Raw genomic sequence first — 17,053 nt, 5'->3', positions numbered from 1 at the left:
TGTCTAAAATTGTTTATATTCTCAGGTTGATTGAGGAGGTCTATACACAGCAAAATGTATAGTAATTCAGATGAAGAATGCATTGGGATACCGATCTGTGATTATATTTGTGATCAAAAAGTTGATTGTAGAATTATGGACATTTATACTGTATGCCTCTTAGAGCTACCCCCCTATTTTTTTCAATTTCCGCCTGAAGACATATCCAAATCTAACTGCCTGTAGCTCTGGCCCAGAGGCAAGGATATGTATATTCGTGGTACCATTTGAAAGAAAACTCTCTGAAATTTGTGTGAATGGGAATTGAATGTAGGAGAATATAACAAATAGATCTGGTTTAGATAATACAATGAAAAAAAAACATACGTTTTTACGTTTTATTGTTGTATCATCATCTTTAAAATGAACAAGATAAAACAAACATTCAGATAGGATGATGGGGACAATTTCAGTGAAAAATATAAGAGGGCAACAGTACTTTTACAAAGTTTCAGAATGATAACTTCCAAAATGAATGCGCTACATGACATTTATCATGAAGTCACCCAGGTGTCCCACACAAGTAGCCCAAATGTCCCCAAGTGACCAAATTGGTGAAGGTATACATTTTGTAACAAATAACTACATACAAAATGCCAAAATGGTATTCTAACACACACACCCCAAAAATTGAGAAAAAAGTATGGGAAAAATATATGAAGAAAAACATATATACATTTACAAAATAATATGGGTAACTTTTTACACACTTTCAATATTTGGAAGACCCTCAGTCCTCTATCAAATCAAATATATTTATATAGCCCTTCGTACATCAGCTGATATCTCAAAGTGCTGCACAGAAACCCAGCCTAAAACCCCAAACAGCAAGCAATGCAGGTGTAGAAGCACGGTGGCTAGGAAAAACTCTCTAGAAAGGCCAAAACCTAGGAAGAGAGAGGAACCAGGCTATGAGGGGTGGCCAGTCCTCTTCTGGCTGTGCCGGGTGGAGATTATTACAGAACATGGCCGAGATTTTCAAACGTTCAGAGATGACCAGCAGGGTCAAATAATAATAATCACAGTAGTTGAAGAGGATGCAACAGGACACCACCTCTAGAGTAAATATGAACAGTTTAGAGTTCCATTGCCGCAGGCAGAACAGTTGAAACTGGAACAGCAGCAAGGCCAGGTGGACTGGGGACAGCAAGGAGTCATCATGCCAGGTAGTCCTGACGCATGGTCCTAGGACTCAGGTCCTCCGAGAGAGAGAAAGAGAGATTAGAGAGAGCATACTTAAATTCACACAGGATACCGGATAAGACAGGAGAAGTAGTCCAGATATAGCAAACTGACCCTCGCCCCCCGACACATAAACTACTGCAGCATAAATACTGGAGGCTGAGACAGGAGGGGTCAGGAGACACTGTGGCCCCATCCAATGAGACGCCCGGACATGGCCAAACACGAAGGATATAACACCACCGACTTTACTAAAGCTCTACACAATATTGTGCTGCTGATGCCAGGTGCCATAGCAGTCTCTTTCTGCTGTAAAGTGAGTATCAACAGGTATAATAAACAGATATATATATATATATATATATAGAGTACAGGGAACACAAGGTTGAATATATTATTATAGACCTGCTAGATCTGTCTCTTTTATATTATGACATTTCAGCTAGATCTACTGTCTCTATTATATGACAGACCAGCTGTATCTACTGTCTCCATTTCACTTTGGCCATTGTTGTGGGCCTGCCCTCCCCTCACCAGCCTCAAATAGGCTATTTCATGTGGGTTGGGGTGGGGCGCCAGCCACACGCATCTCACATTGCATTTACATGACATTTATATATATTGCTTCTAAAATGTAAGTAAATCACAAATAATATTTTAGATGATTAATTTCAAACAAGGGCATTAGCATGAGAAGAACTTACCAGTCCAAAACATGTCCTCTCCATTCAAAAAATATTTCCTCCACTTGGGAATCACTAAATTAATCGTCCTACAACAATCTCTGTCTCACATTTCCGATGAATTTCTTCTAAAATTGTGGGTACACCTGTATATCTAGACTTCGATTTAGGTTTCCCTGACATAGTTGCCATACTGATTGATATATAAACAGCTGAATCTGCACGTTTACCAAACAATGCAGTGCATAATATGCATAGCTCCTTCCGATATAAAACTTCAATAGCGAATGACTCTCTTTATGCCAGAGTTTACTACATGGGTTGGTCTTCCAACACATAACCATTGCATATTGACATTTACCTCAGCTCATTGGCTATCTACCCAGCTAGAATTCAAGACGATCAGTGGTCATTGGGTTAAAATACAGTCAATCAACGAAACAGTGGTCATATCATGGTGCACAGCGATGTCATTACTTGTTGTCTTCAAATCGATTTATTTCAGTCAATACGTCCCACAAAATGGCCCATCACGTTTGGTTGTGTTACAAACAAACCAGTTGATTGCAATGAAACCAAACATGACTGGAAAAGTCACGTTTTGTGTGGGTATTTACCCTCGAAGGTGTCGTAGAAAACGGAACGAGATGGAATTCACGACACAAGCGGTTCACAAAATGTTTCGTGGTAGGCTATAAAAACGGATTTTATCAAACAAAAGATCATTCATTGTGTAACAATGAGCATTGGGATTGCAAACAGACGAAGATCGTCAAAGGTAAATTATTTATTTTAATGCAATTTGTGATTTTGTTAGCCTGTGCTGGTTGAAATAGTTTTTTTTTTCATGGGGCTCTATCCTCAGATAATCACATCGTATTTTTTCGCAGTAAATCCTTTTTTACATCTGACAACGCAGTTGGATTAGCAAGATTCTAGGCTTTCGATACATGTGAGACACTTGTATTTTCATGAATGTTTAATATGATTATTTATGTAGCGATCACCGTATGTTGTGGAATTGCAGCCCGCTACGGGTTCCGTGCGCAGAGAGGTTAATATAAATGTACATTCTGCCAGTGTTGATGTGTGTTAAGTTGAGGGTTTTAACTTTGAGTCATAGCACCAATGTGAATCACTGAAGAATGTCATTCCACATTTTTAATGACTATGATTTGGAAACTGAATGATTTAAAAAATAACAGACTAATTGATTTAAGTTTTTTTTAACCTTTATTTAACCAGGCATGTCAGTTAAGAACAAATTCTTATTTTCAATGACGGCCTGGGAACAGTGGGTTAACTGCCTGTTCAGGGGCAGCATGACAGATTTGTACCTTGTCAGCTCAGGGGTTTGAACTCGCAACCTTCCGGTTGCTAGTCCAACGCTCTAACCACTAGGCTACCCTGCCGCCCCAGGGTTAATAACTATATGAGTGAAGCAATTAATGTTTTAGGTATTGATTGTTTTGATTGTTGTTGTACTAATTGTGACATGAGTAACTGTGTGAACTAAAGATTTTGACACTATTCTCAGCATGCCCTGGTGAATGGAGAGGGGCACTTTGATCCCGAGAATGAAACTGATCCGAATCTATTTGACTTATATCTGTTACCAAAGTACATTTTGATGTTAGTGATAATACTCAGGAACTGTAGCAGGTATGGTGCTAATGGCACAAAGAGACTATAGGAGTTGCCTTATAAAAAGTGAAATCATGACGCTTGTCCTTGGTCATGTTGATTAGGCACCAACGCAATATATTTCACTTAAACCGGGATTCTCTACCTGGATTTGTCCAACAAGATTCTAATTTTAGTTTCTGTGATGGAAATAGTTATTTCCACTATGCTGACCAAGGGGAGTATGCTCAGTACCAACATTATGTTTTGTTTCATATTGATGAAAAAACTCTGATTTAAATTGCTGATCATTTCTTAACGATATTTTAATGTTTATATTCCCAATGAAGGTTAATTTTACATTAAGGTTAAAGGCTCAATGAACCAACGGGTGGTAATTTACAATATTAGTATACTAGTGCAAGGAAGTCATTTTTTTCCTATATCTTTGAGTTAACCTCTTTGTGCTAAGGGGCAGTATTTTGACGTCTGGATGAAAATCGTGCCCAAGGTAAACTGCCTGTTACTCAGGCCCAGAAGCTAGGATTTGCATATAGTGGTAGATTTGGATAGAACACACTCTAAAGATTCTAAAACTGGTAGCCTCACTAGGGTAGGGGGCACTATTGTCACCTCTGGATTAAAACGTGCCCAAAGTAAATTGCTTGCTACTCAGGCCCAGAAGCTAGCCTATGCATATAATTAGTAGACTTGGATAGGAAACACTCCAAAGTTTCTAAAACTGTGAGTATAACAGAACTGAAATGGCAGGCAGAAATCTGAGAAGAATCCATCCAGGAAGTGGGATTTTTAAAATGTTTGTAGTATTCCATTGACTGCCTACACAGATTCCATTGATTTAGGATTCAAATTGCACTTCCTATGGCTTCCACTGGATGTCAACGGTCTTTAGAAATTGTTTCAGGCTTGTATTCTGAAAAATGAGGGAGTAAGACCACTCTTACTCTTTGTGCGCCTTTCTTGTTTTTCTTTTATATTGACAATGCTTTTGTCCGGTTGAAATATTATTGATTATTATGACTAAAAACAACCTGAGGATTGATTATAAACATCATTTGACATGTTTCTACAAACTTTACTGAACTTTTCGGATTTTTCATCTGCCTGTTGTGACTGCCTTCGAGGCTGTGGATTACCGAACAAAACTGAGGTTTTTGGATATAAAGAGGGACTTTATCAAACAAAACAAACATTTATTGAGTAAATGGGAGTCTTTTGAGTGCAACCATATGAAGATCATCAAAGGTAAGTGATTAATTTTATCGCTATTTCTGACTTGTGTACCTCCTCTACTTGGCTGGTAACTGATTGTAATGATTTGTCTGTTGGGCGCTGTTCTCAGATAATCGCATGGTATGCTTTCGCTGTAAAGCCTTTTTGAAATCTGACACCGTGGTTGGATTAACAAGAAGTCCATCTTTAAACCTATGTATAACACTTGTATGTTCTATGAATTTTTTTAATGAGTATCTCTGTTTTTTAATTTGGTGCTCTGCAATTTCACTGGATGTTGGCCAGGTGGGACGCTACCATCCCACACCCCCTAGAGAGGTTAAATAATGTGTTTGAGTATAATAGAACTGATATGGCAGGCGAAAACCCGAGAACAAATCATAAAAAATATAACCTCCCATATTGCAGTTCCTAGGGCTTCCATTAGATGTCAACAGTCTTTAGAAAGAGTTTTAGGCTTGTTTTTGGAAAAATGAGCTAGAATGTAGTGGCTCCCATTTTGGCGGAAGTGTTTTCATGCGCGTGGATGAGAGCGCGTTCTTTGTTGTTTATCTCCGGTAAAGACAATAATGATTCTCCGTCTTAAATTTCATCGTTTATTCACATATTAGGGTACCTGAGATTTGATTATAAACCTTGTTTGACTTGTTTTGAGAAGTTTATTGGTAACGTTTGGGATTCATTTTGTATGCATTTTAAGGGAGGGAAACAGAGTGGATTATTGAATTTATTGAACAAAAGGACCCAAAGGACCATTTGTACTGTAGCTGGGACCTTTTGGAGTGCCAACAGAAGAAGATCTTCAAATGTAAGGCATTTATTTATCGCTATTTTTGACTTTCGTGGTGCACCTGCCTGGTTGAAATGTCTTTTTAATGCTTTTGTGTGCGGGCGCTGTCCTCAGATTATCGCATGGTGTGCTTTCGCCGTAAGGCCTTTTTGAAATCTGACACAGCAGCTGGATTAACAAGGAGTTAAGTTTTATTTTGATGTATGACACTTTTATTTTCATGAATGTTAAATATTACTATGTCTGTAATTTGAATTTTGTGCTCTGCAATTTCACCGGATGTTGTCGAGGTCGGTCGCTAGCGGAACTGTGCCAGAAAGGTTAAAAGTTGTTTGATGCCTTATATGTATTCTACGTGTGAATTCATGTTTTTAAATCTTGTAATTTTCTTTTAGTTGAGAGATTTCTCAAAATGTGGGAATGTGAGTGCGAAATTACAAGATTATGTTAACATACTGTTATAGCATCAAATGGTTGTTTTATGGAGTAGAATATAGTTTTTAGAACACTCATCTGTGTGTGGTCTTCTGAGTTGGGCCGCTGGGGGCTAAATGCTGACAGTGGATTTACGATGCCTTCGGTGATAAAAGCCTAAAGACCGCATTCCATAGCATGAGTTGGTGTTTGAGTGCTGGAAGGTACCAGGGAGAGATGGCTTGGGTATGTGTTTCTACACAATGAGAACAGTCTTTACAGCAGATACTGTCTGCTGTGCATTATTAGTATCTTTCATATGAATCCTAACCGTGTGATCTATTCCATACATCTATTGTTTGTCATGAACATTCAGGAGGATATACTTTGCTATAAAATGCTGTGGCTCAAAACCGCTCATTGGGCTCTCAACAAATCATCTAGGGGTGGTTCGTCGACCAGCTTCATTATTGCAATAATTAATCAATGTTATTAATAAGTTTTGAATGAAGTAATATTCTGGTTGGTGATATTGGTGATATTCTGACCTTGTCTCTCCCCATAATTGATTAGTATTTCCACGACAAAATGCAAGGTGTTAAATGTGGATGATTTTATATTTACAGCTAATTTTTCCATACTGTCTATTTCTTTTATATTTTCTATTCTGTTTTCTAAAAATACATTAAGTATATTTCTTTTTTAAATGGTTTAAGGGGAGTGTAAGAATATTTGATGATAAATACACAATGCAGAGGACTAAAGTCTAGAGGGAATTCATGATCAATTGAATTAGTTGTTTCTGTAATGGGGAACTGAAGATAAATGGGGCAGGGACACGGGAAGTTCATAGCTACATGTTGCAAGTTCTCGTTGGTCTGAATTGTCTATACATTAAGCCTGAAACGGGATACTTGTTATTTGGCCATGTTCCCAATTTTACTGTAAGGAATTCTATTTGGTCAACCACAGGCTAGGGTTGGGGTATAAACTACATTCTGTCTCTTTGTTCAGGGGATAAACCATTGAGGACAGGGAAGAATGAACATCTGCCATCTACTTTCCAGCATAACAACTATGATTTGTTCTCTTTGAATAAATATATTTTCTCCTCCTGATTTGCTTTAGGGTCTGTGTTTTTGAAGAATAACATCAACTGCTAACAGTAGCCTACTTCAAGTGCTACTTGACTTGTAGCTACCCTAGGTAGCTGTATTATTTTGATTTGGCTTTTTGATATGTTTCAGATATGGACTGATTAGCATCCTCTTGAACAAACAGTGTGCTTACTTTACTGCGGGAAGACATTAATCTGTTTGTTGCTACCCTCTGGACAATAGACCATTCGAATAGCTAGTAGGCAAGGTTTTGTAACCTTATTAAGTCCTACCTGCTATGGTTGGTTTTAAATGAATTGGTATGCACACATTTGAGGTAGAATTACTGTGTTCAGGGAAAGGGGCGATACCTAGTGTCGTGTCTTTACTATCAATAAACTGAATATTAATCTTTATCAAATAACTCTGTAATTATTATTACGTGATTAAACTGATTAATTATGTAACTGTAATTAACTTGGAAGTCGAGTCACCAAGGAAAATATTCAGATTACAAAATTATAATTTTCCTAATACATCTTTTGAGATATTTTCATATCTGATCAATAGTCTTCTGAATTAATGAATTATTCATTTTACCTCTCGATAGTCTCATTCCAAACGTCGTAAATTGTTGGTTATCTGCATGAAACCAGTCTTCACTATGAGTCATCCATACATCACTTGTCTTAAATAATTTATTTACTAACTAAGTAATTCACAGAAATGCTTAAACAAACAGTAGATAGTTACAAGGAAATGATAGCGGAGTTTCCCTAGTGGGATAAACTGGCATCGCGGCTTGGTGTAAAAAAGGGAAGTGGGGGTCGACTGAGATAAGACAACACACAGTTGATAATTATTACAATTGAAATGCTAATCCTTTGCACATGAACGCTCACTCATCCGGGAACAATTGCAATCAATATATATATTTACGTTCAGTGTGTCATCGGGGTCTCTGTTGAAAAGTTTGTTTCTGTTTGTCTCGCCCTGACCTTAGTATTCTTTGTTTTCTTTATTATTTTGGTTAGGTCAGGGTGTGACATGGGTGATATGTGTGTTTTTGTCTCATATAGGTTGTTTGTATTGGCTAGGGTTTTTTGTAGATTCATGGAGTTGTGTCCATCTAGGTGTTTATGTAGGTCTATGGTTGCCTAGATTGGTTCTCAATTAGAGGCAGGTGTATATTGTTGTCACTGATTTGGAACCATATTTAGGCAGCCATATTCTTTGGTTATTTTGTGGGTGATTGTTTCCTGTGTCAGTGTTTGTACCACACGGGACTGGTTTGTTTCCATTTCACTTTGTATTTGTGTCATGTTCAGTATTTTCTATTAAAACATGGCCACTTACCACTGCGTATTGGTCCGATCCTTGTTACACCTCTTCAGACGAAGAGGAGGAAATCTGTTACACTGTTGGAGAGTTTGTCTGTGGTTAGAAGGGATAGTTCAGAGTGACATTCATTCATGTCATTATGGATAGATGTTTCAGCGGTTGTCGGTCTTCGCGTTCAATGATACCGAATTCCTAGCTGCAGACTTGTAATTAATATCAAAGACTTGTTCTTATTCTGTCGGTATCGATAGTCTAAGAGTTTAACCATGTTGTATGGTTAAAAGATTCAGCAATCTACTCAAACCTTGCCTCTCTCGTTATCGAGGTAAGCTGGTCTGCAACCTTTGTCCTCTCGTAATTGAGGGAAACATGGTCTGTTGAGAAATTCTCAAAGTGGGGGTTTTATTCGGGAGTTGCAGAAAAGGGCCTGTCCCAGGATGCCCGACCCTAACTGGGCTCATGGGCGGTCCTCTGATTTAGTTTACTCAAAAGGGAATTGTAGTTTCCTTCATTAAACAGTCCGAAATCACATTACACAATTTTACAAACAGTATCATCCTCATTCATCTAATACAACGATTAGATGTAAACCTAATATCTGAGGCTATTACATAAACAGCATTATGGTAATGTGGTCGTATTGCTTTCCCTGAGTTTCACCAAATTGTACAAAACGGACCAGTTCGTAGCTGGATTCTTCACCGATCTTTTAAACCTTCTCCAGAACATAAATGTTGTTCGGAAGAAATTCCTTTGTTCTCTATGAAAGTTCACTCTGTCTCTATACTGTGGCCATGAGGAGATAATCTCCTCCAGGAATTTACTACCTCTCTCTGACCACAGCAGCCTGTGTGTAGGAGACAGGGAGAGGGGGGGTGGGGCTTGCTGTACCCAAAGAGGGCAACGTCATGACACTAGTCTATCCAAATGAATGTATTCAACTGAAATGTCTTCTGCATTTAACCCAGCCCCTACAAATCAGAGAGGTGCGGGGGGCTGCCTTAGTGACATCCACATCTTCGGTGAACAGTGAGTTAACTGCCTTGCTCAGGGGCAGAACAAACATTTTTACCTTGTCAGCTGGGGATTCAATCCAGCAACCTTCCGGTTACTGGCCCAACGCTCTAACCACTAGGCTACTGGCTACCTAATATTATATAACGCACGCTCCACAACTTAAGGTATAGGGGGCAGCATTTCCACTTTTGGATAAATAGCGTACACAATTTCAACTTCCTGCTACTCATGCCAGGAATATATTAGATGCATATGATTAGTAGGTTTGGATAGAAAACACTGGATCAATCATGTCTGTGACTATAACAGAACTTATGTAGCAGGCAAAACCCAGAGGAAAAACTGTTCTTTTTTTTCTCCTCTGACCGTTCCCTCAGTTGTCTTTGCCAAGGGAAATTTCATAGCGACCATTTTACAGTTCCTACGACTTCCAAGGGATGTAACCAGTCTTTGGAATTGGTTGAAGTTAATCATTGGTGAAACGAAGAAGAGGCACATCCTGGAACAACGTCACACTGTTGATAGTTACACAATAGGGAAAATTGTGCATGTTTTGTTTACTTGCTCTATTGAATACAGATTGCCCCGTCTACAATTTGATGCATGTTTTATATTTTATTTCAGCGTTTTGTGTAGCACCTGCTACGCTAGTTCTTTTGTTTACAACTGGTTCAGTTGGTTCAGGTGGGTGCATGCTATCAGATAATAGCTTCTCATGCTTTCACCGAAAAGCATTTTAAAAATCTGACATGTTGGCTGGATTCACAACGAGTGTAGCTTTAATTGAGTACCCTGCATGTGTGATTTAATGAAAGTTTGAGTTTTAACGCGTTTTATTTGAATTTGGTGCTCTGCATTTCCCGAGGCTATTGGCCACTTGGGACGCTAGCGTCTCATTATCCTCAAGTTGATCTTCTTGACTGATGCCAAAGCGGTGGCTGCTATTGGAGCAGCTGCTGACCAGAAGACTGCAGCCAAGGCAGCACTGGTCCACACCTGTCTGTCGAGTGAGTACTATTGGTTGGTACTGTATGCTCCTTTAGGTTCCTCTTGCTGTGTAGGGTATTGTACTGGCCTGTGTGTTAGTCTTTCACATGTGCAGAAGTGTTTTGCATTGTATTGCTTAATTTATCATTTGTGTCAACTTTGAATTCAATCTAAGCCACAGATTGTTAACTTCCTCCATTTTGTACTTGACCTTTATGGACGCAGACCCCAAGACGTTCAAGGAGAAGTTTGAGAGCAAACATCCCAAATCTCCAATGATCCCAATACTGGCTGATGTTCATCCTTAGGTGACCACACACTCTCTATTGGACCTACTGTACAGCTGGGGTAAGATTCTTTCATCATTCACACACGGTAGACTTTGTGTAAACCACCATGTTGTCAACAAAATGCTGTCCTCGATGCTAAAGTTGTATTGTTTATGGCTCAATTTTGGTAAATTCTGTGATCACTCATCGTTTTAATTGTTGTGATTCACAGATACACAATGACCACGATTCCAATGCTTGCAACTGAGATGGAATGTGACCCCGAGTATGTGACCCCACTGTGACCCCGAATATGACTGGACATGAAATATGTGACAATGACTGACCTTGAAAGGGGTGCAGAAGCACACCAGCACCACATTTTATGTTTATCCATCATCTCTATAAACCCACCCTACCTTGTTTATTTTCCCTATTATGCTTCTTTCACTTGTTCTTCTCCTGATTTGATAACATCTAGACTCAGTAACACATTTAAAAGTGTTATGGTGTAGTTTTTGTTACCTTTTCCCCCCATTGTATCTCTGTCATCCTCCTGTTTTTTTCTGAGGTTCAGACAATGTATGGTAAATGTTCTGCTCACAATTGACAGCATAAACATAGATCTATTTAATAGACAAGAAGGATGTTGATATAGCTGCGTTTAGGCATGGCTTCCTTGTTTAGAGTTTGGTAAGTGTGTTTCTCAATCTGCTGGAGTTGACCTAGTATTTTATATTAAACCTACCTAAAACATCCAGTTGTTTCTCCATTTGTAACTCACCCACCGAAAATCACAATATGCTGTTTTATATTTTGTGTTATTTGAGCTGTTCTGATTCCTAAAATGGAAAAGCAAAATAATCTCTGAGCTCTTGGATGGTAATAATAGTTCATATGGTGTTCTTCGATGTCGCAGGTTTGTGGCATGAATAAATTAATACATTTAATCTTTACTTCAAGTGAGATGTTTATATGTTATTTATAAAAGGCTGAAGGAGAAATGGATCTGGTAAAATAAGGGTATATTGCTAATATCATCTAGATAGCTAGCTAGCTATTTTCTTGGCAAAGATTTAGGATAGTATTCTATACAAGACACGACCAAATGCATAATATAAGCCAATGATTATTATTTAAATAAAATATGAAACAGTAAATGAAAATGTTCAATATATATTTTGTTTTGGATCAAGGTAGCTAGTAGCTAGAAATGACGTGCAGGAGCTTTCAGGGATTTGCAGCCTTGCATGATGTCAACTTTCCTGCTAATTCACATGTTCAAATCTAAAGATAAATATAGATTAATATATTGATTAAAAGTCACCTTGTCCAAGAGAGATTTGCATGGTTATAAAAGCGTTACACCAGGGAAAGCCGACATGAAACACAGACCTTATATGTGTTGAAAAAACGACTGGAACCATTTCCGTGTTTGCCTGCTAGGTTTTATGGGTATTATGACGTGTACACTGTTGGGCTCTATACATCACCCTGTAATTGAGGCAAGGATGAATACGATGAACATATCTCTTTGTGTGTTCAAAATAATCAGTCAGACACATTTCTGAGTAAATGCGCACCGGAGAATTCCACACGTGCCCTTTTAAAAGTCTTCATTAGATGTGTTTGTACATTTGAGACGCTGTTATTTCAAGGCTCATTATCTTACAAATAGCTGAGAGAACAAAACATTGTGCTCCAGTCGCACAGAGCTGTCGAAGATAATGAATTGCATCGAGTGTGCACAATTGATAAGAATGCTTTGTGAATCAGCCGGCAAGTCAAACGCATTACTGTATGAAAATTAACAAGAGAACCCCAAACTTTAATGGGATCATATTAATCTTCCCACTCATACATATTATGAAAGCTTCCTGCAAGGACCATATAGACAGGTGGTTTGCGAAACACTTACGAATGCACTGCGTGGCACCTTATAGTCAGTCTGTAGTCATTTACTCAGGGCTGGGCGGTATAATGTATTTGACTATATACACCGGCATTGATCTACACACCGGTGTGTATTTTATCAACAGTACCTTCTATAAAGTTATTTTAATGTTTGAATTGTTATATGCAACAATTGTGTAATGAATCAAAAAAACATCAGTCATCCGTTTTTTTTCCAGTGGTAAAAGACTGCTAACAGCTGAGCACTGCTAGATTATGGAGGATTCTCTACCTTCTCTGTTGCTAGCACAACAAGTAAAAAACAGAAGGCTAAAAAATTGTGACACCGTATGTAAATTAGAACAAATGAGTGCAGGAAATTAAGGAATTACAAGTGAATTCTGGAATTGAACCAATAACTATGCAAATGTAAACCATTGGGAAGCACCAGAGTTTGAGGCTGCAAAATATACTTTGATTCCTATGAAATGCTATACAAATAGGACTGAATACTTAATTGTCAGGTTTGCACTCCTATTATTTTTGGTTAAAGTTTGGATGACCACTATAAAACAAGTCAGAATTGAAAAAGCCCATTAAAACCACTTACAATCCATTGTTGCCATCCTAGAGTTATGCACTACCCATAATGTATATTTACAACTTTTTCTATTCAGAAACATAAAATACCATCTAATACCGTTATACCATCAGAAATTAGAAAAATTCTGTAATATGATATTTTGGTCAGATTGTCCAGTCCTAATTTAAGTAATGTGGTCTCTCGTGTCTAATCACAGTTACTCGATATGACAGGTCCTGGATTCTACAGGAAATCACATCAATTTCCTTCAATCATTCCCATCTTGAGGGAAGTGACCAGTGTTTCCCACAAGGTCTTCCAGGCAATATCCAATGCAACCAACATCAACATTATCAGCAGAAAAGGAACATAGACAACTCCTAAAAATACTAACTAGGGTCAGTTTCATACATTGAGGGAGTATAGACTACATTTCAGTGTATTTCGGCTAAGATGTAGTATAAAACAAGTAGACACAGAGAAGCAATAGAAATCTATGCCAAATGATATACAGTACACAATACTATTGATTGAGTGCAAAAATACAAAATGGATGCCACATTGACCTTAGCAGACAGAGTCCTTCATACATTTGTGAATGGCCCAGTGCGCTTGTACTGTTTATGAAGCTGGTTGATTTGATGAACTTTGACAAGGATGTAACCTGCTCTGGGCTGTGACGGAGAGAGTACAATAGTAATGGTACTGTAGGGACAGAGCACACAGATTTAGCTTATTCAGTGTTTCTACCAAAGTATGACCATACACATTTTTGACTACATCTCATTCAAAGAAGTGGTCCTAGTTGAGTTGTTGAATTCATGTTAATCACGGTGCATTGACATTTAAATCTTTAATTTCTATAATACATGGTGAGCTATGGGTAGGTGTGCCGGCATTTGAAAGACCAGGACACTGTAGATTTTCCATAAGATTATGTCAGTAGCTTGTTGTTGGCCAGGAGTATAAAATATCCTGCTATTTCTGTGGGAGTCTTAGGGTCCATGGAGGAGTCATAGGGTCCATGGAGAAGTCTTACAGTCCATGGAGTAGTCTGAGTGTCCATGCCTTAGCGTATCATTCAACATCCAAAAATCAATAGCCATAGTTACAGTGGCATATGAATAATCCACCCATTTGGCTAGAAGAGTATCAAAAAGGACCCTTCAATATTGTACAACACCATACCCACTTTGAGTCTCCATTTGAGTGACTGCACTGCCTAGACAGCAGTGTTCTCCTGATGTCATTGTCCCAGTGGCGGGCGGTGCCCCTACTATAGGCCCTATGATGTCAACGTGGAACATATGGAGTCTGTTAGTCATGCCGGATTGCTATTGACCCCAAAGCTCTTGGTGAGTAGGGCCACCACATGCCATCTGCATTGCTAACTGTCCTGGCTTTGCTGCGTCTTTATCCAGTGCAAGCTCGGATACACCCCTGCAATGTAACTGTTTCAGCTTGTGCATGACTTTTAGAAGTGTGTGTGTGTGTGCGTGCGTGAGGAAGTAGGTACAATGTGGTATATGAGGATTGTTTGGATAATGTACTACATTGGGCTAATCCTGAAAAATATGACCTACACAATTTTCAGAAATGTAGAATTTTGCTCCAGTAACATATCCATTAACAGAAGTAAATCAATTCAAATAGAAATGTGCCACTTTCCAATTGTAGTCATAGACTCTCTTTCCCTGAACATCAATTATGAAACACACACTCTCCTCTCTGTTGATTAACATGTCAAAGTCACTCACAAACGCTGCACGTCTAGCTGCGACCGACACAAATTATCCAGACCTTGAAGTCATGGTGTGAAAAAAGCGGTTCCGTTACCCTGGAGAATATAGGCTTCTCCTTCGACATGGCCCCAGAATGATCAATATTAATTTCCTTGGCTAGGTTCAAAATGGGACAAAACTGGTTTTCTGCACTGTATGCTGTTGCCAATGCAAGCTTTTCTTTACGTTAGTTTCTGTCTACATCAAAACCCAATGGAAGCAAGTTTTGGCAAAGCTTTGGGAGCTTGTGAGGACACAAAATTGAGCAAGTATCTCCTTGACCTAAGACCAAAGATTTTTAGTAGAATCAACAATGCCTGGACCACTTTCTTCCATTGTATTTCATCTGAATATTTTACAACAACATATATGGACAGTAACAGACCAATTCTTGGGAGAGAGAGAGAGGGGAGAGTGAGACAGTGTGTGATTGTCAAATGTAGCTCCCCGTAGAACTCTGTTGCTACGGTTTATCACTTTGCAACATTAGTACCAATACACAAGCAAGAGAGCTGTAGATGGTGAGAAAGAAAAAGAGAGGGAGAGTAGTCTTACCTGGGAACACGAGCAGAGCGAACACCCATGACAGGATGAGGAAACACATAGAATTATACATTCTTCCAATTTAATCTGTTGACACCGTTGAACACTTGTGCTTCTTCTTCGCCGTCTTCTTGTATTATAGTAGTGTATTTTCTAACAGGAACACAGACAACAAGACAGTGATGTTTTGCTCTCTTTCGTAAATCTACAATATCTGAGTTTTTCCTTCGACTCTGGTGTTCTCTGTGCTGAAGGTTATTTAAATCCACTGCAAATTGTGGCAGCATGCAGCGACCGAGTCCTCATTCAGTATTCTCACTCACACATACACAGGGAGCAAGCCGAGGGAGAGGGGTGGTCTGTCTCTGCTCTCCCTCTATTGGCCCGAAGCTTTTGACTGTCAGTGCCATCTGGCTTGCTTAATCTAAGGAATGTGAAAAAATTTATACTTTCGATACTTAAGTATATTTTAGCAATTACATTTACATTTGATACTTAAGTATATTTAAAACCAAATACTTTCAGACTTTTACTGAAGTGGTATTTTACTGGGTGAGTAATTTTCTATTAAAGTATCTTTAATTTTACTAGACGACATGTGTACATCTTGTTGTTATGAATTGATGCTGTAAAACAATGTTACATTGTTAAAACTGGGTCAGCATTCCTTGCCCAGACTGACCAGTTTGTGTAACCAATCTCTTTGTTGTCTGATGAGGAGTAGGAAGGATCGGACCAATATGCAGCGTGGTAAGTGTCCATGTTAATTTATTAGACTGAACACACGAAACAAAATAACAAAGTGAATGGAAGAAATGAAACAGTTCTGTCAGGTGAATACACAAAACAGAAAACAACTACCCCCAATCATAGTGGGAACACAGGCTACCTAAGTATGGTTCTCAATCAGAGACAACGATTGACAGCTGCCTCTGATTGGGAACCATACCAGGCCAAAAGCAGAAATACAAAACATAGAACAAAAACATTGAATGCCCATCCCAACTCACACCCTGACCAAACTAAAACAGAGACATAAAAAAGGAACTAAGGTCAGGACGTGACATGTGTAACCTATTAATACATTTACAGGTCTCATCTGCCTTTAATTTAATTGGGTATTTGAAATTAGCCATTCAATGTGTGAGTGAAAGTCCCTGTTAGATCCCAAATTGATAATTCTATCCCTTTTCATTATATTCTGAGAATCTCTATTTATTGCAATTGAAGAACATAGTCATAAGCATATACTACAGAACATGTATTTGATTTTGATCATGTTTCATTTCAAGCTATCCAATTACAGTGTAGTATGGACAGGGATTGAACCTGAGGATTTTACGCACTGGCAAGCTGCAATTTGTACTAGCCGAGGTCCAAAATCTGTGCCATGCGATATTTGAAAATACCAAATTTCTCTAGCTGGTGGGCTGCTGAGGCACTTTCTAGTCCGGTCTGAAAAGTACTAGCAACGGGCTAGCTCGTTTTAATTTCCATCCCTGTGTATGGAGCCATCGCCCATCACCATCTCATGTCCCCTCAAGTTTAGAATAACAG

General features: G+C 38.6%; 1 protein-coding gene across 1 annotated transcript in view; it reads right to left on the bottom strand.

The window, feature by feature from the left end:
* Positions 1-15,826, bottom strand: part of LOC135550818 (opioid-binding protein/cell adhesion molecule-like) — a 329,729-nt gene extending 313,903 nt beyond the window's left edge. The window contains exon 1 of the mRNA XM_064981949.1: positions 15,509-15,826. Coding sequence (XP_064838021.1) covers positions 15,509-15,569 — 61 coding nt within the window. The 5' untranslated portion in view covers positions 15,570-15,826. The remainder of the gene's footprint in view (positions 1-15,508) is intronic.
* Positions 15,827-17,053: the final 1,227 nt, after the last annotated feature.

Source organism: Oncorhynchus masou, chromosome 12, assembly GCF_036934945.1.
Source record: "Oncorhynchus masou masou isolate Uvic2021 chromosome 12, UVic_Omas_1.1, whole genome shotgun sequence".
In the NCBI taxonomy this organism is placed as follows: Eukaryota; Metazoa; Chordata; class Actinopteri; order Salmoniformes; family Salmonidae; genus Oncorhynchus; species Oncorhynchus masou.
This window is presented reverse-complemented; position numbering and strand designations above follow the sequence as displayed.